Consider the following 24,391-nt stretch of genomic DNA (forward strand, 5'->3'; position numbering starts at 1 on the left):
ATTTATTCAATTATTTATATCTGTGTGGACTCATGGATATTTATAACCCCATACCACTGTTATTTATTTTGATGCTTAAATTGTTCCAGCTTTTTGAAAATTACCCTTTAATTTAAAAAGTTAATAAAACGAATTATAAGTGAAAGCCATTATTTGTTGTGGGTTGACCAGTACATGGCATTGTAGCTTAAATTCACTACAGTAGTTGAAGTCTATGCACTCTGACAATTCTTGGTCTACCACAGCTGAACTCCTCAGTCATGTGTTATATAAGAAGGAGGGGAAAAAAAGGAGGAGGAGGAAAAGAAAATGAACACATCTTTGTCTTTTCTCCTCTTCCTGAACTCAGTTAATTCTGCCAATTTGGTCAGAAAATCCCTCGTGACAACAAAAGCTTGGCAGTTACTAATAGCAGTTCTTTTGTACAATAAAAAAAAATTGTGAAATGCTTAAAGAGATGGAAACTTGGATGGCATTCTTGTTCCCCAGTGGTAACTGACTGGGTGTTCAGGATGGAATGCTTGCTGACCCCTTGAGCACAGCTATTGTGCTGGGTTAATACTGTGTTTCCGTCTATAGTTTATCACTTGGAGTGCCTATCTAAAACAAACCATCCGGTGTGTCCAGCTAGTCCAGGACATCCACTTTGCAACGGATAAGGATTTCCTTGTGCTTAAACTGCTAGGTCTTTTTTTTCTGGTCTAGTAGAAAAACATTACTTTATTGGTGTTTTTATTAAATATTTTTCAGTTATTTAATTCTGTTTGCTGTTGTTATATCCAGTTTCGTGTAGCATTTTATTTCTACTTCTTTAATAGCATTCATCATATAGTACCTTTTCTCATTTCTCCTTTATTAATTGGTCTTTGGGGGTGGGTGGGTTATGTATCTTTCTTTTCCTTTTCAACTAAAAAGCTTGAGGTCAGAGTGTATATTAAACATTTTAAATAACCTACATGCTTTGTACATAGAGTTCATTGATGTTGAAAAGGAGGAAACATTACAATCTTTTTTTTTTTATAGTAAAAATTGTCTCCTATCATTTATGTTGGTGGTTTAGTCGCTGTTGTGTCTGACTCTTATGGTCCCGTGGACTGTAGCCTGCCAGGCTCCCCTGTCCATGGGATTCTCCAGACGAGAACACTGGAGTGGGTTGCCATTTCCTTCTCCAGAGGATCTTCCCGACCCAGGAATCGAACCCGCGTCTCCTGAATCGCAGGCAGATTCTTTACCAACTGGGCTATGAGGGAAATACTATCATTTATGTTAGTGAAAGTGAACGTTGCTCAGTCTTGTCCTACTCTTTTCGACCCCATAGACTATATAGTCCATGGAATTCTCCAGGCCAGAATACTGGAGTGGGCAACCTTTCCCTTCACCAGGGGATCTTCGCAACCCAGGGATTGAACCCAGGTCTCCCACATTGCAGGCGGATTCTTTACCGGCTGAGCCACAAGGGAAGCCCAAGAATACTGGAGTGGGTAGCCTATCCCTTCTCCAGCAGATCTTCTCGACCCAGGAATCAACCCAGGGTCTCCTGCATTGCAGGCGGATTCTTTACCAACTGAGCTATGAGGGAAGCTCATTCATGTTAAGAATAGATAAAAGCATATATCTTGGGTTTGTGAGAGAAGGGCTTTCTTATAGAAGTATGTTTTAAACCATTATTGACTCCCTATAATATTATATTATTTTATCACTTCAAGAATAAACTGCTCATCCGTAAACCATGTGTTTAAGTAGATAATAGTTTATTAAGTAGAATTTTGTTCTAATGGCTTATGTTTTCTAATAACAAATTCAGTTGACAAGAACCTCAACAAAGATCATTCATATGCATTTTGTGTGATAACCTTCAGTCTGTGGAGTGACCAGTTTCCACATAATCAAAAAGAAGATGACAGTGTTGAACATGGACGCTTTATTCAAATATTTGCAAACATCCTTAATCTAGAGCTATTAGCAGCAGTTTTTAACTGGATTTTTACCACCCATGCGATAAATATTTCTCATGTTTTCCCCAGGATAGGGAAATTAGGACTAAATATATCTATATTTGTGACAGAATTTTTCATAGTTTATCCAGACAATATTTGTGGTTCATCTATATGTTCATGATCCCTGTTGTGAACACTTTATCAATATACTGCCAAATTTTGACCACTGTATTACATTCATTTGTACTAAAACTAAGTACACATATTGTTACAATGATGTCATATGGATTGGGGTAAAACTTGCTCTGAAAGGTTGGAAGCAAGTGTGATGTCAAGCCAGAGTCACAAAAAGATTGTGTATGTGTTATGAAAGTACATGAATTTCACCTCATGAATGTGCAAGAAAATGTATTCAGGACCTTAAGTAGTTCTGCACAGACAGCAACACAATTCTGAGGAGTGACTAAAAAGAGTGAAGAACCGTGGACAGATAAACCCTATAGAAGTGACGTGTTGCAATTATTGTTGACTTTTGTAGTCTTGGCTTTTAATCCCTTCAGTGACCCTTGGTTAAATGGAAAAGATGAGCAAAACAGAAACTGTGACATATGTTATTGTTGTTCATTTGCTAAATCATGTCCAACTCTTTGTGACCCCATGGACTGCAACATGCCAGGCTTCCCTGTCCTTCACTGTCTCCTGGAATTTGCTCAGATTCATGTCCATTGAGTTGGTGATGTCATCCAACGATCTCATCCTCTGCGGCCTCCTTCTCCTTTTGCCTTCAGTCTTGCCCAGCATCAGGGTCCTTTCCAGTGAATCAGCTCTCCATGACAGGTGGCCAAAGAATTTGAGCTTCAGCATTAGTCCTTCCAAAGAATATTCAGGGTCGATTTCCTTTAGGATTGACTGGTTTGATCTTGCAGTCCACCAAGATTTTGCATGATCTTCTGAGCCCCTGAGACTTTGGGGCTTAGCCTTCTTTATGGTCCCACTCTCACATCCGTACATGACTACTGGAAAAACCAGCTTTGACTATATGGACCTTTGTCAGCAAAGTGATGCCTCTGCTTTTTAATATGCTGTCTAGGTTTGTCATAGCTTTCCTTCCAAGGAGCAAGCAGCTTTTAATTTCATGGCTGCAGTCACCACCCACAGTGTAAAATTAACCCACGAAAATAGTTAATCTTACTTAATCCTCTCAGTTATTCAGGATAGTTGGTATTAAGGTTAATATTAGAGTTTTGTGGACTAGAAATTGAAATTGAAAAGTTGAATTATTTGTCCAAATCAGGAAGTTTATAATTGACAGAACTGAAATTCAAATATGGTCTGTTCAATTTCATATCTTAGCCTCTACCTACTTTGTCCAGAGTATATTGTATTAATTGCACACCCAAATACACAGTGATATTCATTGTGTGCTCAAGCACAGGCATGGGCACTTTTCTTCCATTTCTCATTCAACCGCCATAGCCATTTGAAGTTGGTATTTAATGTTTTACAAATGTGGAAACTGAGGCTTAGACAAGAAAATTATGTGCTTCAGATCTCTCAAAAGATAAATGGTAACATCAAGGCTTGTACTGAATTTCATTTGACTAAAATTTGTTGCTCTGTTTTTATACTTCAGTGACTTTACAAAAATTATCCAAAGAGCATCAACTGTAGGTTAGCAAATGCATTGGAGGATGTGAGATACAGACGTACAACAACTGCATGCTGATACTCCATTGTTCTTTCAGCATTTATGGAACAATCACTTTTCCCCATTGTTGTTGTCTCTGCCCTTGAATCTTTTTCTGAAATTGCTTTCTAATCCGTGTTTTTCTTTGTTATTTGATGGCATGTATTAAGTTGCTCAGTTGTGTCCGACTCTTTGTGACCCCATGGACTACAGTCCATGGAATCCTCTAGGCCAAAATACTGGAGTGGGTAGCCTTTCCCTTCTCCAGGGAATCTTCCCATCCCGGGAATCGAACCCAGGTCTCCCATATTGCAGGGTGTTTCAGCTAAACCACAAGGGAACCCCAGAATTAACTTTAGTATTATTTATTTAATAGAACACATGCTTATTTAAAAGTTCAAGCATTGTAGAAATAACTTTCAATAGAAGAAATCACTATAATTACAATACAGATATAACCATTATTAGCAAATGGCATATTTTCTTGAGTACTTTATGAACGTACTAATTATATATAGTTTTTTAAAACATAAAAGCTTTTATTTTTCTTTTGAGAACTTACTATTTTCACCTAGTAACTCTGATATACCCTGAGTTTTGCCTTTGGTTTTATAGTGTTTGAGTCATTTTACATCGTTTTTAAAAATCTGATAAGATTAATTAATTAAAAAACAAAACTAGCCTCTACTTTCGTATTTTAGCAAGAGATTAAGAAGCAATATACATTCATTATAAACAGAAAGGAAGAATTGGAGATTCTGTGATAAGTGACCTACTGCATAAAAAAAAGAAGCAATATAAATTATTCCTAAGCAGCCTTATGCAAAGTGCCTTTCTTGTTGCCTCTGCTTTAGTGAAAATAAAAGTCTTTATCTTTCCATTTTTTCTAATGCTATAGGTGGTCAAGACTTTCTTACAGTTGTCAACAGTCCTCTGCTTTCTATTTTAAAATATTTATTTATTTATCTATTTTATTTATTTGACTGTGCCGGGTCTTAGTTGCAGCATGCAGGATCTTTAGCTGTGGCCTGTGTGATCTAGTTTCCCAACCAGGGATGGAACCTGGGCCCTGCATGGGGAGTGTGGCATCCTAGCCGCTGGACCAGAAGGAAGTCCCTGCTTTCGTATGTTTTGAAGTAAGCAAGAAGGGAATGACACAGATAGGAGCATTATTTCACATAAAGCAGTACTTCTTTTTAGGGGAGGGAGAAGTACTAAAAGTAGAATTGACTTATAAAAACAGAGATATGTCACAGAAAATAAACATAAATGTCAACACCAAAAAGAAAAGAAAAATATGTAACTTGAAGTAATTTTTCAAATGCACAGTGTTTTCTGGTTGTGCATGAGTTATATAAAGGATTTTCAATAAACATCTACTTACTGTTTAGCAGTTTCCACAAGGAAATTTGCTGGTAGCTGTATTCCTTACAAAAACATTTAAAAATGCAAACCTAAGATGTTTAAAACATTTTTTTGTGAAAAAATGAAAAGCTTGCATATACTTTTGCAGTTTGAAGAAACATTCCAAAGAAAATCACTTTTTAAATTCATTTTTTAAATATTTACTTTATAAATGACCCACAGTGGGTTTTACCATATAAGATTAGTAGTTGAAGAATACTACCAAGGAGAAATTATACAGAAGCAGTCCAAATACCCAAATTATTTCAACCATTTGTTCTATGTTTATATATATAAAAGCATGAAAGCTAATACTTTTGAATAAAAGTAATAGATAGCCATGTTAGAATTTAATTGAGGCCTAAAAAATATCCTTTTTTGCCAGTTTGCATAAATTTATTATAAAAGGCCATAATTTTAAAATCCTAAAATTTTAATTGTTGGGGATGAATTTAGAGCTACCTTATTTCTGGTTTGTTTGGATTTATTCCACTGTAGCTTAGAGGTTTGAAAGGAAATTTGAGTTCTCCTTCGTCATCTCAGTAGTAATTTGAGATCCTCAGAAAGGATTTTTCTCCTACTTCTGTGGACTTGGACAGGCCTTGGAGTGAAAAGGAGTAGGAAGATGGGTGCTGTGCTTATTTGCTCAGTCGTGTCCGACTCTTTGTGACCCCATGAGCTGTAGCTTGCCAGGCTCCTCTGTCCATGGGATTCTCCAGGCAAGAATACTCGAGTGGGTTGCCATTTCCTTCTCCAGGGAATCGTCCCAACCCAGGTTATCGAACCCAGATCTCCTGCATTGCAGGCAGATTGTTTACCCTCTGAGCCACCAGGGAAGCCCAGGAAGATGGGTAATGAAATTAAATGAAAATCTCAGGACAAACACAAGTGATAGTTACTTTGTTTTAAAGCAGGACAGTGAAATCACATAAGCCTGTGTACTGCTTCCCAGGTAAATTAGATATCTGTTCATGGTTCTCCAGCTATTGTGGATGGCCAGTTAGATGGGGGTATGGGTGCCATTGTCATCAACTCAAGTAAAACTAATTGCTTCTTTAATAAGGCCATGCAGTAGGCTGTGTGTTTATGTCTGTTTCATTTAAATGTGTATAGTAATAAGCTCATTGATGCTCTGTGATCAAGTGAACATCTGAGTATGTCATAAAAGGGGGCTTTTCTAACACTATAGTATTTAAGAATAGTCATTAAGAATGTCTTTAATTTCTCCCAATTGGGAGCCCAAAAGTTAGTATACTGCTTTAAATGTTTAAAAAGTAAATCTCTGCCATTAGCAGTGCCTGGAAACTTTAAGAATTTCTGCCAAAGTTGTTGTGATCGTATTCTCTCTTGAAAGCCCGGAGCTAAACTAACGCTTGTGTTCAAGTGCCCCAGTCAGCTGCTCAAGGCATATACTAGGCGCACTCCTGCTCATTTTCTAGGGTGGTAAAGTCTCCTTGGTGACCTGAAGCAGTTAACTCTTACTCTCTCCACCTAGAAAATACACGCATTATAACTAGACATAGAAAGCACCCACATAAACACACATAAATCTTTCTAAATGTTGACATTAGTAGTATTGTATCTCCTAGAAGTACATTTAACTTTAGCAGATCTTGTTCAATAACTTATAAGAAAATAATTTTGCCTCTTCTACTGATGGCTGTTAATTTTTTTTAACTTTTCTAGCTTTTTAATTTAGAGAAGAAGAAAGGCACCTACTGTTTATTGAAGGTTTATTATATGCCTAGAATTTTTTTACCTGCTTGCAACTAACAAACACACATAAGTACAATCTATTAGTAAAATTTCGAAGGCTTGTAAAGCTTGTAATGCTATAAAATATTAATACTAGCTATTATGACATTGATAAGCATTGGTAATGACCGTATCTTTCTAGTTTTCCAGTTCCCTTGATACTACTCTAATGACCTTCCACAGTGTAATTTGAGAGAAGGTGAATGCCTGAAGTAACATCTATTGATGTTAGCAGAGGAAATGGTGACTGATTTATCTATATTCAACTATTTATTGACATTTTAATGCTTTTAAGATTTTAATAATGTTCACTTTATCTAGTTTTTGAAACAAGAACACCATGCCTCAAATGACAGTAGTCGCCAGTCATAAAGGAGGTAAAAGAAGTGTACATCTTAAAAGTGAACTTAAAAAGGAGAATGTTTTCTTTTGGTTAAAAGCCGTATCTTAATTTGGGACTACCATTGGTAGAAAAACCCTTTAATACCATTAATAGAAAGCTACCATTAATAGGAAAACAAATACCATATCTTTGTACTTGTTTTTCAAAGCTATGATGGTTTGTTTTCATAACTGTCTCCCTTACTAGACTGGGCATTCCTGAGGGCAGAATCCATGCCTAAGCTGCTCTTGTATTCTCAGTAGCTAGCCTAATGCCTGATACTTGGAAGGTAGCTACAAATGTTGATTGGGTTGAGTCTAATTGAAGTAGAGATACCTAGCCTGGAGGAGAGAGAGATAATCTTGAACTTCAGATGTCTGAAGGGCCCTCATATAGAAGAGATTAAGTTTGTTCTGTATGGCCTCTGTAGACAGCAAACCAATGAGTGAAAGTTTCAAGTTTCTAAATGCTAAACTTGTTTAAAGCTAGATGGGGCTGTCTCAGGAAATAATGAGTCTATCTCCAGATTCACTCGTGTTGTCCAACTACTGAGATAATTCAAGTATTTAATTGTTCATTTTTTCCCTTTACTCGTGTATTCAAGCATTTACTGAACAGGCACTGGTCTGAATGTTGGACATCAAGATTGAATAAACCATAAACCCTGCCTTTGGGGAACTTGGAGCCAGCAGGGGAACTGAAGTATTATTAACAAAGGATTACAACCCAGGGTGCTTAGAAGTTATTACAGAGGAGTGAGTAATGGCAATACCCTGGAGAGAGTAAACAGGATAGGCTGCTGAGGAGGTGAGTTGACCAGGCAGGCAAAGGGAGAAGGGAGTCCTAAGAAGAAACCGTATGCAAAGTCTCAGAATCCGGTTTTTAGGATAGAGTGGTGGCGTATCATTTGGATTACCTGTGCTCTTAAAGCACCCTCTAATCCTAAGATTCTGTGTGTGGGCTCTTTAACTTTGTGTTTTGTTTTGTTTTGTTTTTCACTTCATGCCAGATAGTTCCTGTATGTATATATTTCAGTTATTTTTCATAGGAAGTAAAAATACTGACCTTCTTCTTTGACTTTTGTTCATAGTTAAATTCATCCGAGAAGTAACGCCATATATCAAGAAGCCATCATTGGTGTCAGATCTGCCCTGGGAAGGTGCCGCTCCCCAGTCACCCAGCTTTAGTGGCAGTGAGGACTCTGGTTCTCCAAAACACCAGAACAGCACCAAGGACAGGAAGGTCATCCCGCTCAAAATGTGCTTTGCTGCTAGAAACTTAAGCATGCCGGACCTGGAGAACAGGTGAGCTGTACCTAAGGAGAACATCCTACTCACAGCTTTGCAAACTTAAATGGATATATTATAATACTGCTTTTGCATATTTTATACAGTATTATGGCTGTTGACTAAATTAGGTAAAGTAAAACATCAATCTGAGATGAAAGACTCATTTCTGGGCTTCCATGTTTAAATTACTTCACACATATATGTGCACTGCTGTTGTTCAGCTTCTCAGTCTTGTCTGACTCTTTGCGGCCCTCTGGACTGCAGCACGCCAGGCTTCCCAGTCCTTCGCCATCTCCTGGAGTTTGCTTAAACCCGTGTCCATTGAGTCGGTGATGCCATCCAACCATCTCATCCTCTGTCGTCCCCTTCTCCTCCTGCCTTCAATCTTTCCCAGCATCAGAGTCTTTTCTAATGAGCTGGCTCTTTGCATCAGGTGGCCAAACAATTTTGGACGAACACACAAGAAACTTAATGATGGTTATCCCTGGGGAGTGAAGTGGGATTAGAAGGTAGAAGGAAAGAAGAGGCCTTTACTTTTCATTTTATACCTTTATGGAGTGTTAATATTACTCCTTCATTGTGATTATGACTTAATAACTGAAAAAAATCTTGTTCAAGAAACTTCTAAAAATATCTCCATAGAAGGAAATTCCTTATACTATGGATAGTGTAAAGAATCAGAGATCTTCATTATAGATCAGGTTGCATCAACTACTAATATCACTCTTGCAAGTTAGCTTCTCTTGACCTCAGTTTCCTCATTTGTAAAATGAGAGCATTGGATTGAATAATTTCTAATGTCCCTCCTAGTTCTATCACCATTTGGTTTCTATGACTTTGTCTTCATTAATGCCATGAAGTGGTACCATTAAACTTAGTGTTAGAATAGACATTAAGGGAAAAAGAAAGATAACGATAGTTGGGAAGATCCCCTGGAGAAGGAAATGGCAACCCACTCCCAAATTCTTGCCTGGAGAATGCCATGGACAGAGGAGCCTGGTGGGCTATAGTCCATGGGGTCACAAAGAGTCAGACACAACTGAGTGACTAACTTTCGCTTTCACAAGGACAAACTTTTTATAATTTGCTTTGACTTTTATGGTCTCCTCTGATGTGATTGCATAGCCAGGTGCCTACTCAGGATGGGATGGTTCACAGAAGACAACCAGAAACTGAATGACCTTGAGCATTTTATGCCATAGGGACGTAGAAGCTCCTGCTCTGTAGTATATTGTGTGTATTTCGGAAACAGCTGAGTTCTGCAATCACACAGGCCTTAGTTTGAGTCCCAACTAGGTCGCTTGCTCCAAGGAGGGCTCTGAGCAAGTTCCTGCACCTCTATAAACCTTCATGTTCTCATTGATTAAGAAAAAAGGCTTAGCTGTGCAGATTAAATGAGATAACCACATACAGCCCTTTGCATAGAGTCAAACACATATCAGGATCATAAGAAATAGTAGCTTAAAAAGTCTTAACTGCTAACTTTAACTTTGTGTGTGTGCATTGCAAGCAAATTCTTTATGTCTGAGCCACCAGAGAATCCTATATATACACCTCATACAGACACACACACATACACGTTTTGTTTGGCCTTGCTTTGTGGCTTGTGGGATCTTAGTACCTGAGTCTACAGAGGTAAAAGCATGGAGTCCTAACCACTGGCTGCTGCTGCTGCTAAGTCGCGTTAGTCGCGTCCAACTCTGTGTGACCCTATAGACGGCAGCCCACCAGGCTCCCCTGTCCCTGGGATTCTCCAGGCAAGAACACTGGAGTGGGTTGCCATTTCCCTCTCCAGTGCATGAAAGTGAAAAGTGAAAGTGAAGTCGCTCAGTTGTGTCCGACTCTTGGTGACCCCATGGACTGCAGCCTACCAGGCTCCTGCATCCATGGGATTTTCCAGGCAAGAGTACTGGAGTGGGGTGCCATTGCCTTCTCTGCCTAACCGCTGGACCACCAGTGAATTCTCATATATACATATTTTGAAAATTACATTCTGATATGTTTGTATTGTTTTTATTTGCTTTCTTTTAAAAGTTCAAGACATATAAATTACTTCGTGTTACATACAGGCATACAGGTTTATTTGTGAAAGATTATATATATATTGGATCATATATAAATACAAAACAGCTTGATCTTTGAAGAAATGCTATGTTTATTTTTTTTATACAGTAAGAATCTAATTTGTAAAGTGAATAATCACCTCTTAAATCCAAATTAAGTTTTTTTTCTCAATTGAGTTAGATTTATGTAGAGACTTTGATTATGGACTTAAAAAAAAATTAAATAGTAAGGACTAGAGTAGAGTTATAATGTGACTAAAGAACAAATACCCACTAAATTTGTCAACTGATTGTCAGGCTGAGGAAAGTATTCAGGCTATGTCCCTCCATTATAAATCCTTTCTGGAATGAGAATAGACTGTTGTCTTACTCCATTCAAGCTGCTGTTAAAAAAAAAAAGAAGAAAAACATAAACTGGGTGGCTTATAAACAACAGAACTTTATTTTTCATGGTTAGGGGAAAGGAGGGAAGTCCAAGATCAAGGCGCTGTAGTGTCTGGTGAAGGCCCGCTTCCAGTGGTCACTTCCTTGCCATGTCTGCAATGGCAGAGAAGGCTAGAGAGCTCTCTGGGGTCTCTCTCACAGGACAGTACTAGTCCCATCTGTGAGGGCTCTGCCCTCATGATCTAATTGCCTGCCGGAGGCCCCATTTGCTAATCTTGTCATATTCGGGTTAGAATTTTAACATATGGATTTGAGGCGGAGACACAGACATTTAGTCTATAGCACTTGGAATGCTGCTACTATATCTGAGTATTGTAAGAAAAGAAAAAGTATTACACAGTTTCTGTAGGATACTGGAGTTGTGGGAGTGAGGAAAGAAGGAAGGAGGAAGATGAAATGACTTGGCGCTATTGCTGAAAGCTGTGCTAGTTTACCATCCACGAAGACGTCTTTCAGAGCTCAATAATCTTGACCTTTATTGAAACTTGGGGCTGCATTCTCTTTAACACATATGCTAAAGATATTTGATCAATGGTCAAAGTTGAAATAGATTTTTAGAACCAAATGGAGAGGGCAGTTTGGGCTACAAGAGTGTATCAGACACCATGCTCTTTAATAAGACCATTGATTGGTCTACTTGGCCAGAGTGTACTATACGAGGGAAGTTCTTAGAAGAGTCAGGCTGTTGCAGATTCTCAGGCTTAATTCTGCAAAGTAGTTCATTTCTGATGTTGCTTGAAATACCAAATTTGGGGACCTCCCTGGCAGTCCCGATGTTGACTCCATGCTCCCACTGCAGGGGGTGCAGTTTCAATCTTTGATCGGGGAACTAAGATCCAGTATGCACCACGGTGCTGCCGGAAAAAGAAATACCAAATTTGCAAATGATCTGCTTTTTGTAAAATATAAATCGAAAGAGATTCAAAGTTATTCTTATGTCACTCTTACTTGCATTCCAAGCGTGCTTTCTAGAGAAAAAGAAAAGCAGTAGAATTCCAGGTACCTGGAAAAATTACTTGTGACTTTGTTTATCCCCACAGGAATGCGGATCTTTATCCTATGTGTCTTGGTAAAAAAAAAAAATGTTCAGAACCATTGACTCATTAGACTGAAGTTAGGGTGATGGACTTTGACACTTCAGCCAAGCTATTTGTTTTCCATAAGCCATGGTTTCCTCCTGTAGAAAATGAAAGCTTATGTGAGGATTAAATAAGAGAATGATTATAAAATTGGCATAGAATGCTCTCAGTATATTATTATTATACCTGCTGCTGGTGTCCTTGTAACCTTAAATAAGTCCCTTAGTTTCTCTGTCCTCCTATTTTTTTCCTTCCATAAAATGAACATAATAATAGATGTTTAACTCGTTTTTTTAGAACTACTTCAAGAATAAATATGATAGTATCTATCAAATTGCTTCAAGCTCATTCATCCTTAAATTTATCTCTGCTCTGTCAAAGGGAATGTCATGACAGGTAACACAACTGCAATGTTTAAAGCAGAAACATTGTAGAGAAACAGTTCATTTAGGAACAATAAAAATAAATTTTATCAGGACATCTGTCACCAAGATATTTATCACATTGTAGCCCTAATTTTTTTCCTAATGTTTTATTGTGAAAATCTTCAAACTTACAGCAAAGTTGAAATAATTTTACAGTCAGCACTCATTTCTCCACCACCTAGATTCTACCGTTAACATTTTACTATGTTTGCTTTATCACAAATAGGCCCATTTAGCCATCCATCAGTCCATCTTATATTTTTGATTCGTTTCAAACTAACTTGCTTACATTACTATGCGTCCCTCTACTCAAACATGCATATAGAGTTCAGTGTTTTTGGTGTAACTTTTTTTCTTTTGAGATAATATCTACATACAATAAAATATACAAACCATAAGTTTTGACAGATGCATTCAATTGTGTGACCCAAGCCTGTCAAGATACAGAGTATTGCTCTTACCCTGGGAGGTTTTCTTTTGCCCTCCCCAGTCAATTCCCTCTCCCACCATCCAAGGCTACTCCTGTTCTGACTTGCTGTCATATATTGGTTTCAATTATTCTAAAACTTCATAGAATTATAGTCATGTCATGTGTACTTTTTGTGATAGAATTATTTTACTCAGTGTATGATTTTTTTTAATCTATTTTTTAATTGAAGTAAGATAGCTTTACAGTGTTGTGTTGGTTTCCAGTGTAAGAGTCTCGAGCTTCATCCTTCCTGTTATGTGTAACAATAGTTCTTTCTCTTTATTGCTAAGTAGTAGCATATTTTATGGATATAACACAGTTTCACAGTTTCTTTATCAATTTTCCTATTGATGGTTACAATTCTTGTGGGCATACATTTTTAGTTCTTGTGGATAAGTTCTTAGGAGTGAAACTGCTGACTCAAAGGATAGGTGTATATTTACTTTTTTTAAAAAAAACTGCGAGACTTTTTTCCAAAGTGGTTGTGCCGTCTGACATTCCTACCAGCCACATCCATACCAACACTGATAGTGTCAGTCTTTTTAACATTAACTGAGTGTGTAGTGGAATCTCTTTGTGGTTCATCCTTTGTGTTTATGTAAAGACTTCTTTGACCGGAGAGGAAAGCAGCCTTTATTTCCCCTGTTTCACTACATTGATTTAGTTTGACTATCTAGAGCTGGAAAAAAGTGCTGACTATCAGAATATATAAGTGAGGAGGGGGAAGAAATTTATTTGCTTTTTCCACCTCTCCTCTTTCAAGACCTCACTAGATGCTTCTGATCGTTACAAGCAGTTCATTGTGGAAACTGAAAGCTAAATAAATAATGACAAACTCCAGGGAGAGAACATGAGCCTGTTCCTTAGCAAACAGCATTATGGGCAGTGCAGAGTTTATCGAGAACAAGGTGTTCTTAAAGCTGCTTTTCGGAAATGTAACTCTGTTATTGTTGAAGAGGTTCACAAGGTCTGGGTCATCTTCGCTTTGGCTGTTTTCCATGTAATAGGTAAATTTTGGCTTTATGACATACAAAACAACACGATTATTAATTGAACATTATTATAAATTGAACTCATACTTTATGACAAAGACTCTTCTGAACAGAATAAGCAGGCTAGACTTAGACAATCTTATGCTTCTGTGGACCTAACCATGATCTGATTCATCTGGTCAGAATGTAATTGCTTTTCTCAGGAAATCCTCAGTGGTTTGACTGGAGGCCAGACCTCTTCACACTGTAGCTGTCTCCTCCTCTCTCCTGTGGGCCCAAACAATGACTGGCAGACTGCCTCCAAACTCTTAGTAGTTTTCATTTGAATTTGTCTTTTAAAACAGCAGTCAACATTAGGAAACACTTTGTTCCCTTTATCAGCTCCAGGGGCTGCTTCTTCAAAGGCAGACTTCTGGATCCTAGAATCATTAGTCCTGTTGTGGAGTTTGTGTTCTGAATTCTTCTAATTTAATTTCCTATTTTACAATCACATTTTAAGAAACATTGCAAATTTTCTCTTTTGATGAAAAGTTGGTGATTATGTCCTAGGGAACTGTTTTACTTCCTGTTTTCCCCTTTTTTAGCCTAGTGGTCCCGTGATCTTCTGCTTAATCAGGTTAAGTTTATTTTATAACCGATATATTTTCCTTTCTTTCACTTATTAATAAGTAGGAACTTTAACATCTGAATTTTCAGAGTGTTAACTATGGCCAAGGACCTGTGTCTGAGGCTTTCCCAGGAACTGTATGAGGTCTGAAGGCTTTTTCAGAAGGTGAATGTTTTGTGCCCAGAGAAGGATGAGCTGATTCCTGCCTTTAGTGTTAAGTAGGTCAGTAGGAGGAGTGAAAGAAATTTTTCGTCATGGTTTTGTGACTGAACTTTTAGCATGTGATTAAGGATGTTAAGCTGGTTACAGTGCCAAAGCAACCAGGTAGAAATGAACAGCCTCTGTAGAAAATGGTCAGCCTGGAAGAGGGTCTAAACTAAGGACATCCCTGGCTCTTGCGTTCAGTTTGGTGGGATGAGGGTGGCGGTCAGGCTCCTGCTGGATTGAGGGTGGGGCAGTCGCTAGCTGCTGGGTGTGGGGAGTGCTGAGCCGGTCAGCTGGCCTCTCTATTTTAGCTGCGTGCTTTACTCCCACTTTCAGAGGTAACTGGCGCCTCAAATTCCTCAGCCTCTTCAGGATTCTGCAACGTGGACTGGCTCAGATTTGACTCTCCCCTACTTTTCTTAGGTTTGCTAAATCATTTAACTGCTCTGTCTGCTTGCCAGCTTCCAAAATTTTGTTGTAGTCTCTCCTCTCATCTTCTCCCTGAGCTTGTAGGATTATGCTTTTTAAAAATTCCCTTTAAATTTGTAAATGACTCCTTAGATAAAATACCGAAAGCACAGTACATTAGAGAAAACTTTACAAGTTGAACTTTATTAATAATGAAAGCTTCTCCTGTGTAACAGACACTGTGTACTAGGGTCCCCAGAGAAACAAACAATAGAATGGATAGATAGGTTTATTTACTCATTATAGGAATTAACTCATGCAGTTGTGGAGGCAAAGTCCCATGGTCTGCAAGCTGGAGAAATAGAAAAGCCAGTCTTAAAATTCACCCCAAGTTCAAAGGCCCAAGAACCAGGAGCACCAGTGTTTGAGGGCTGGAGAAGATGAATGTCTCAACTTCAGACAAGAGCGAATTTGCCTCTCCTCTGCTTTTTTATTCTGTTTATGCCCTCGGTGAACTGGATGATACCCAGCTGCACTGGCGAGGACCATCTCCTTTACTCATTCTACTGATGATGCTAATCTGTTGCAGAAATGTTTTACCAGCTACCTGGACATACCCTAGCCCAGTCAAATCACACACTGTTAAGAGAACAAAGAGATAAGCTGAGGACTGGGAGAAAAATCTTTGTAAAATACACATGAAATAAAGGACTAACATCTGAAATATACAAGGAATTCTAAAACTCAGTAATAAGAAAACAACCCAGTTTTAAAATGGGCAACAGACACTTCACCAAAGAAGAAATAGAGATGACAAATTGGCAAATGAAAGGTATTAAAATCATATTCCATTAAGGAATTGTGAATTAAAACAATAAAATGTCACTGTACACGTACTAGAATGGCCAGAATCCAGCAAACAGTACCACATGCTGGTAAAGATGTACAACACCAGGAAGGCTTATTCATCAATGAGGGGAATGCAGAATGATACAGCTACTTTGGAAGACAGTTTAGCAGTTTCTTGCAAAGCTAAACATAGTAGTCTTACCATGTAACCCCACAATTGTGCTCCTTAGTATTTACCCAAAGGAGTCAAAACCTTAGGTCCAGACAGAAACCTACACATGAATGCTTTCATCATAATTGCCAAAATTTGAAAACAACCAAAAGGGCCTTCCATAGGTGAATGGATAAACAAACTATGGTTCCCCCAGACAGTGGAATATTATTCAACCTTAAAAAGAAATAAGCTCTTAAGTCACAAAAGACATGGAGGAACCTTAAATGCATATTGCTAAGTGAGAAAGTTACATACTGCAGGATTCCTAGATCAACAGCTGCCAGGAGTTCAGGGTCAGGGAGTGGGGGTAATGTGCTGTTTTAAATCATCCCATAACAAGTGTATAATTGTTTTTTTAGAGAATATAATCATTTTTTAGCCAAGAAATATCAATATTTATGTTAAGGACCATGACAGCAACAACTGATATAGTGAAAAATAACATTACAAAGAAAAAAACATTATAAAATAGTATAGAAAACTAAATAAAGGTCAATGTGAATATTAAGCTATTTGTCAGAAATCTCTTTCCTTCTCTCTACTTTTTCTGGGCTTTTTGGATGGAGGAGTTCCTCCTGCCTAGGAGTGTGTGTCCTGCTGGTGACTCAGCAGGTAGTCTCATCCTTTTTGGGTCCAATTAAATCTCCCTAGGCCATTTCTCTATTGTAATCCATCTTACATCCCACCATGAAATTATTTTTTAGCTTATTATTTTTAATTGTGATAAAATACACATAACATAAGATTTACCATCATAATTATTTTTCTGGAGGAGCAAATGGCAATTCATTCCTGTGTTCTTGCCTGGGAAATCCCATGGACAGAGGAGCCTGGTGGGCTATAGTCTATGGGGTTGCAAAGATTCAGACATGACTGAGCAACTGAGCACGCACACACACACACACACACACACACACACACTGACAACATAAAATTTACCATCTTAACTATTTTTAAATGTATAGTTCAATTAATTGAACTATAATTATAGTTTATTTATAAAGGTATTAATTATATTCATATTACTATAATATCAACCTTCAAAACTTTTTCCTCTTGCGCAACAAAAATCGTACCCATTCAACAGCTCTCCGTTTCCCTCTCCCATCCCCTAGCCACTACCATCCTAGTTTTTGTTTCTGTGACTTTGACTACTCTAGGTACCTCATATAAGTGGACTCATATAATATTTGCCCTTTTGTGATAGGTTTGTTTCATTTAGAATAATCCTCTCAAGGTTCACGCATATTGTAGCATGTGTCAGAGTTTCTTTCCTTTTTAAAGCTGAATATTATGTGTGTGTGTGTATCCCGTTTTGTTTATTCATCCCATTGATGGACATTTGGGTTGTTCCCACCTTTTGGTTATTGTGAATGATGCTCCTCTGAACCTAGGTATACAGATATCTCATAAAGTTAATTTTTTAATTCATTGTCTTGATCATATTGTCCCCTTGTTCAGAATCCTCAGTGATTCCACGTTGCTTACCAATTAATATCCAGACTTAACCTGCTATTCAAAACCCCCAAAATTTTAATCTCAAGCTACTTCTTGCTGTATTTAGCTATAGGATAGGAAATCAAATAAACTCATCAGAACTATAACTAAAACAGAAGCAAAATGGCTTGTGACTTGCTATCTAAAGATGCTTCAGGTATGGGCTTTGTGAAGTGTTTCGACTGGTCACAGACCTTATTTTATGTTTTGACTATTTTCTAGAACTCTCTGGCCTCTTTGGCTATTGCTGTAAAACTGAAGGCATGTGAAACATGGATAGACTGGTGGGTAGACCTTCAGGTAGCTAGCAGGGTAAGTCTAGTGGGAGGGCATGTCAGTGGATAAGTAGGTAGGTAGCATGGATAGATGTGTTTATAAGCTGTATACCAGTTTGGTAAGTGTGCCCCAGTGGGAAAGAGGCCCCCACTGCAGTCTTGCTTTGCTGCATCTCAGGAGTGCCTTTTTGAGCCAAGAATTTTGTGGTAGTCATCACAGTTCCTTATAGAAGTAGTTTTTGTAACTTGTATATTAGTTAAATATAAACTTTCTGCCTTCCCCATTAGATGATAGGCCCAGTGAGAGGAGAGACTAGTTTTTCTCTATTTTTTTTCAGTATTATATCTCTAAGACAGTGTCAAGCACAGAATCTAGAAAACAGTAGGTTTTCATTAAATGTTTATTTAAGAAAGGAGGGACTGACCAGAGCTCAAATGAGAATGAATATTTACCACATTAAGTATGGCAAGTTAAAATGGAATTATAAAGGAATCTCTAAATATGACCAGAGAGGGATGCACGCTTCAAGGCAGACATGCTGGTGTTCCTGTAAACCAGTCATGTTTGTCAGGTAGTGTGGGATCTCGTGACAGGGCTGCAAGGAAGCGAAAACTGTCTTCAGAAAGATGAAAGAATGAAAAGTTCTCTCCTTGGTCAGTGGCAGTTTGTCAGTTTTTAGCCTACCATGAAAAACACTCCTAAGAGCTTTTAATTTTTTCCCTTTTAAAAGATATATATGTTCATTGTTAGAGCACAGCAGTGAACATATGTTAGTCATTTATTGATTGATTTTTAAAATTCATCTTGGCAAAAGCTTTGATCAAAATACAAGATAGTACCCAGCAAATTGCTTTATAAGGAACTGGTTGCATGTACCTTTAAAAAGATTTAAATAAGTCCTAATGGTTACTTTTGAAGTAGAGATTGTTCTTAGTTGAGCATTAGTAAATAACAGTCATAGAGTTGAAGATTTCTCAACTATTTTTCCTCCGCTACTTGGAGGATGAGTTAACCATACGACATTACCCAGACCCTAAAAAACAATGCTAAATTTTCATTGAGAGTCGTATTCTTCAGCTATTTTATTTCACACAGTGGAAATTTCAGTTCAATTTTTGGCAAAAAGTTTTACTTACCTAGCAATACTATATACCAGAATTTTCTAAGTATTTAAAAAAAAATTCTTTCATTACAATGTGCCTGTGAGATTCAACAAGCAGGCTCTCCATTTCTTTGACTTGGAAATGAAGGCGGAGTGAAGTGCTCTTACTACAGACTCTACACTAGGCTCTCTCATTCCAGGTCATTTCATGAATACTGAGACGGCAGCCCAGCAGTTAGTCTTTCTGGTGATGATCTTTCTACACATTTCTCTGGGATTGGGCTCTAAGGAATTGAGAAAAAGCATTTATATTCTGGAATGCAAAATTAAAGTTGATTTTCAGTTATATATGTTAAACCATGGCAGTTTTGATGGCTTCTGATCTAGCTCATTTTCTTTTTTCTTTTTCCACACAGATTGATAGAGCTCCATTCTCCTGATAGCAGGAACACTTTGATCCTCCGTTGCAAGGATACAGCCACAGCACACTCCTGGTTCGTAGCTATCCACACCAACATAATGGCTCTCCTCCCACAGGTGTTGGCTGAACTCAATGCCATGCTTGGTGCAACCAGTACAGCGGGAGGCAGCAAGGAGGTTAAGCACATTGCCTGGCTGGCAGAACAGGTAGGCTGGGAGGCAGGGCAAGTTCTCACCGGGTCACCGTTCAGAGCCAGGATGGTTCCCCCATTCCGTATGTCTGGAATATTTATCACACAGTCAGGTCTCCAGTGCCTAACTTGCAGATCTTTTGTTTCTCCTCCCCTAGTTTTTAGCTATTTATTGCTAATTATCACTTCCACCAGCAGAATTGACTGTCATGATAGTCATCATCATAACATAACTATGAAGAGATTCTTATCATTTCTTATCATCCTCAATGACTGGAGATAATTTTCATGATTTTAGAATGGAATCAGCAACTTATTTTGCAAAGGGCTATTAGTGCCACGACTTCTTAACTCAGCCATGATAGCAGCAAAACAGTCATAGACAACATGAACGTGAATAGATGTGGCTGTGCTTTAATAAAACTTTATTTACAAAAACAGAAAGTGGGCTGTGTTTGGCCCAGAGGTCATAGTTTCCCAATTCTCACTCTAGTCTATTGACAGAGTTTCAGAGACAACAGGCTTACTACCCTGATCTGGGAAAAGTTTAAAATATACAAAATATTTTACAAGCTATTAAACACATGTACAGCTGTCTTCTACAACTGACAAATGGAAAGAAACCAGAAAACTTAAATAGAGGTTGGGTGAAAGGAAAGGAAGAACATAACCCTGGTTAGTTTAGATCCAAAGTTTGACAAAAGGAAGACTAAAAGTTCTACACGATGTTACAACATCCTTTTTCTTTCGGGGCCTTCACCGTCAGCTGGGCCAGAAGGAGCTGAAAACAAACAGGGTTAGGGAGTCAGAGATGAGTGTTCAAGTGCTAACTCTGTTTTTCATTGGTTTTCTTTTTAAAAGTTCCTTCATATCTTTGCACCCTAGTTCCTTCGTGTGTGCCAGGGGGGCAGAGATTGCATCAGTATCAGCCCAGAAAGGTTTTGTTCTTTTGTGTTGTTGTTTTGTTTTAAATACAGTTTCAGGGTCTGGCTCCCCGTGGTCCCCCTCAGGAGTCCCCATTTGGTAGACTGATGGTGGGGCCTGGCAATCTCATCTGCTGCCCCAGGTGATAGTGTGGTGAATCAGTTTTGGACTCCATTGATCTATTTATTTTCAGCCATGAAATTTTATGAACACTTCAAATAATGATTCTGATAAATTAGAACACAGAATTAGTACTGTGATGATTTCTAGGAGGCATGACTAGAATAAGCAGAAGAAACTAATGAAAATCGTGGTATAAGTACTTTTGACTTTGAAAGTTTTAGTATTTTATCATGGTTTCTATGTTTTTATATGCTGGTTGAAAAACTCAGTGGAGTGGTAGTTGTTCTGTGCTTTTGGCAATGTTAGAAATCTTCATGATTTAAAAAAATACATTCGTAAGGTTCTAAGATTGAAATGAGAAGTTAATAGGTGAAGTCTTACCCTCCTTCTGGTTCCCCATCCACCTAATTCCCACCCCTCAGCCCCCAGAAAGGTAATCACTTTGATTCCTTTATAATGACTCCTGAGAGTTTCTTATGCAGATAAAAGCAAATATGAAATATGTTCTTTTTCTCTTTTATAAAAGAAGAAAGCATATTATGCACACTACTTTATATCAATACTTTGCTGGTTTTTTTTTTTCTTGAAACAATATATCCTGGAGATCTTTTTATATCAAACATATGGAGTGTTCTTTTTTACAACTGTATAGTTTTTCATTCTGTGGCTGTAGTTAAATAAGCATTTCCTCCAGTGTTGTTGTCATTTGTGCCCTTACACAGAATGAATAACCTTGCTATAATGAATAACCTTGTAGTTTGTCCTTTCACATGTGTGCTGTCCAAACTCTTTGGTTCCAGAGTCCAGATAGAGCAGATAACAAGAGAACACACATTATCTGAATGTATTTGGTTCTTAAGGTTCTGGTAGTAAGTTGTAAAGCTTTGGTTAGAAAAGGGTTTATCCAGAATTTGAGCATCATTTCCTGAGCTTTGATCATTAGAGTTCATAGAACTGAATATTTGTATACCTGTAGGATACATCTCAGAAGTGCTGTTTTAAAGGGTTTATTAATAACCTATCTCTATAAGGCAAGTGACCCCCAAGACTTAGTGTCTTTGGAATAACACTTATGTCCCACAGTTTCTAAGGATTGCGAATCTGGTAGCCATTTAGCTGGGTGGTCCTGGCCTAGGACCCTTCAGGAAGTTGCCGTCAAGCTGTTAGCCAGGGCGGCAGTCATCTGAGGGCTTGATGGGTTGGCGGGTGCACCTCCAACATGACTCATCTATATCGCTGTTGGCAGGAAGTCTCAGTTTTTTGCTGCTTGTAGACAGAAGTCTTCAGCTTCTTGCCATGCAGGCCTTTCCACAAAATTGCCTGAGTGTCCTCAGGATACAGCTATGGGTTTCCCTCAGAGCAAGTGATCTGAGAGAGAGAACAAGATGGACATTGCAATACCTATGTGGCTATGACCTAGGCTCTTCTTCTGTCTTCTTTTCATTAGAAGTGAGTTATTACTAAGTCCAGTCTACACCCCAGGGCTCCAGCTTTTAAAGGGAAGAATGGTAAAGAATGTGTGAACATCTTTTTAAACTACCACAAAAGATATAGGCATTTGTATCAGTGGGCTTCCCTGGCGGCTCAGATGGTAACAAGTCTGCTTGCAATGCAGGAGACCCAGGTTCAGTCCAGGGGTCGGGAAGATCCCCTGGAGAAGGAAATGGCAACCCACTCCAGTATTCTTGCCTGGAGAATTCCATGGACAGAGGAGCCTGGCAGGCTGCAGTCCATGGGTGTTGCCAAGAATCGGACAGGACCAAGCCACTAACACACACAACCACAAACACTGGGACTAACACTTTGTATCAATAATTTTGATACATATTGTCAAATTGCCTTCCATTAAGATTGAACTAAATTCCCACCAGCAGTATATGAGAGTTGCCAGACCTTTAAAGTGGAGTTTATTTGGTTTATGCTACATACAGACCAGAAGAAAGGAGAAAAAAATTAAGCCATGGATTCATCACTGTCTGCCCTTGACGGACTATATTTTATGTGTGCGTTTCCTCCACTCAGTTATGAGCTTTTCAAAGACAGGAGTACATTTCTCTCAAATCTTTCGCCCCAGAGAACTTAGCCTAATGCTTTATATATAGTAGATATTCAGTAATTTTTTCCTTTGTCTACATATATACATGCAAAAAGCAAGTAGACAAGTCATTAATTATAAAACACTATCCAGGAACACAAGCTCAGGGTTGGGAAATAATACTAAGTTGAATAGTTTCAAGTTCTTTAAAAAATAGTACTACAGAACTAATCCAAAGTGCTGTTTTTAAACTGTTCATGATTTTTACTTTTTCCATGTAGTTGTTTCGGCCGCCCAAATCAAATACACTTAGAATAAGGTGTTCAAGCAAGATTGGATATCATTTCTCAGAGGAATTTTATAATGAACTTACATATTTGATAAAAGTTGAACTAGGTAAATGCCAAAGCCTTTTTTAGTTGTGATATTATTTATTTCTATGAGTGTGAAAATGGCCAATCTATTTTCAGATCATGTAATCTTTTTAAAATAGGTAAGCATTTCTTTTAGCAATAGATATATTTCCTGAAAAGCATATACATAAATGAAACTGTTTCAGTTGTACCTAGAAAAGATAGGCATTTGGGTCAGATAACTTAAGGAAGGATTATTTATTTAACTTTAAATGATCTTTCTTTATCTGTTTGTTATTTTACATTATCATAAATTGAGTTTGCCTAAAATAGGGAAAACCTAGGCTATAGATGTTTGGTAACAAATAATTTCTGTGCAAGGGACTTATCTCTTTATTGATGCTGATTTTTATGTGACTGATAACTATAACTTTTATATTCTTACGTTCTAACTATACCTCTTATATATTAAGAACTGTATATTCTTAAGAGGGAATTTTCTTTAAGTCTACCAAGTGTGGACACATACGTTATCTACAAAATAAGTATTTTAAGCATTTGAGTATTGATGGAAACGCCAAGAGAGCCAAAGAAAGATTTATTTTCACAGTTTCTACTTTGTCCCTCATGATTCTCAAAATGTGTCGATTCAAGTTAGAAACATACAGTAAATCAGGATTAATGGCACAGTTTATGTTTTGCTCTATGTTTTCTATCATAATACTAAGATGCGTAAAGAACAGAAGTATATCACCTCTTAAAAAGATTTGTAGGATGAAGAGATTTAGGGAATGAATAATAATTATGATTAATTTTTTCATCTTTAGTGCTATTCAACTCTATTTGTTAAAAAACAAAATTTGGAGAGGACTATTGTTTGGCCAGGTGTACACACGTGTGGGTGTTGAAACACAAACAAAGCAGAACCCTAACATTAGTATCCTTTTTCCCTCTGGCCAAAAACTCGATAGCAGGGGAAAAAACCACCTCAGCAGTTGAGCCCCAAGGCTGCTTGTACTGATACCACAACCGAAAGCACATGCTATATATAGCCGGCGGCATTCTGATTCCAGTGAAGGCAAACAGTACCCTTATAAGTTAAGGCAGATAGGCAAACAGAATGACTGAAACTGAGGTTTCATTTTTCTCCAGTGATTAAGTAGAAGAGGGAAAAGATATCCTCCAAAAGCGAAGGACTCCAAAGAGCTAAAGAATAAACACTTTTTAAAAATTGTTTATTGAAAACAGAAGTTCTGTCTTTA

The 24,391-nt window shown here is 37.9% G+C and overlaps 1 protein-coding gene across 1 annotated transcript in view; it reads left to right on the top strand.

Annotated features, from left to right (window-relative positions):
• Window positions 1-24,391, top strand: part of SNTB2 (syntrophin beta 2) — a 68,229-nt gene that overhangs the window by 27,053 nt on the left and 16,785 nt on the right. Inside the window, exons 2-3 of the mRNA XM_069550222.1 lie at window positions 8,256-8,469; window positions 19,500-19,710. Of these exons, the coding sequence (XP_069406323.1) occupies window positions 8,256-8,469; window positions 19,500-19,710 (425 nt within the window). The remainder of the gene's footprint in view (window positions 1-8,255; window positions 8,470-19,499; window positions 19,711-24,391) is intronic.

The sequence above is a fragment of the Ovis canadensis genome, chromosome 14 (genome assembly GCF_042477335.2).
Source record: "Ovis canadensis isolate MfBH-ARS-UI-01 breed Bighorn chromosome 14, ARS-UI_OviCan_v2, whole genome shotgun sequence".
NCBI classification, from domain to species: domain Eukaryota; kingdom Metazoa; phylum Chordata; class Mammalia; order Artiodactyla; family Bovidae; genus Ovis; species Ovis canadensis.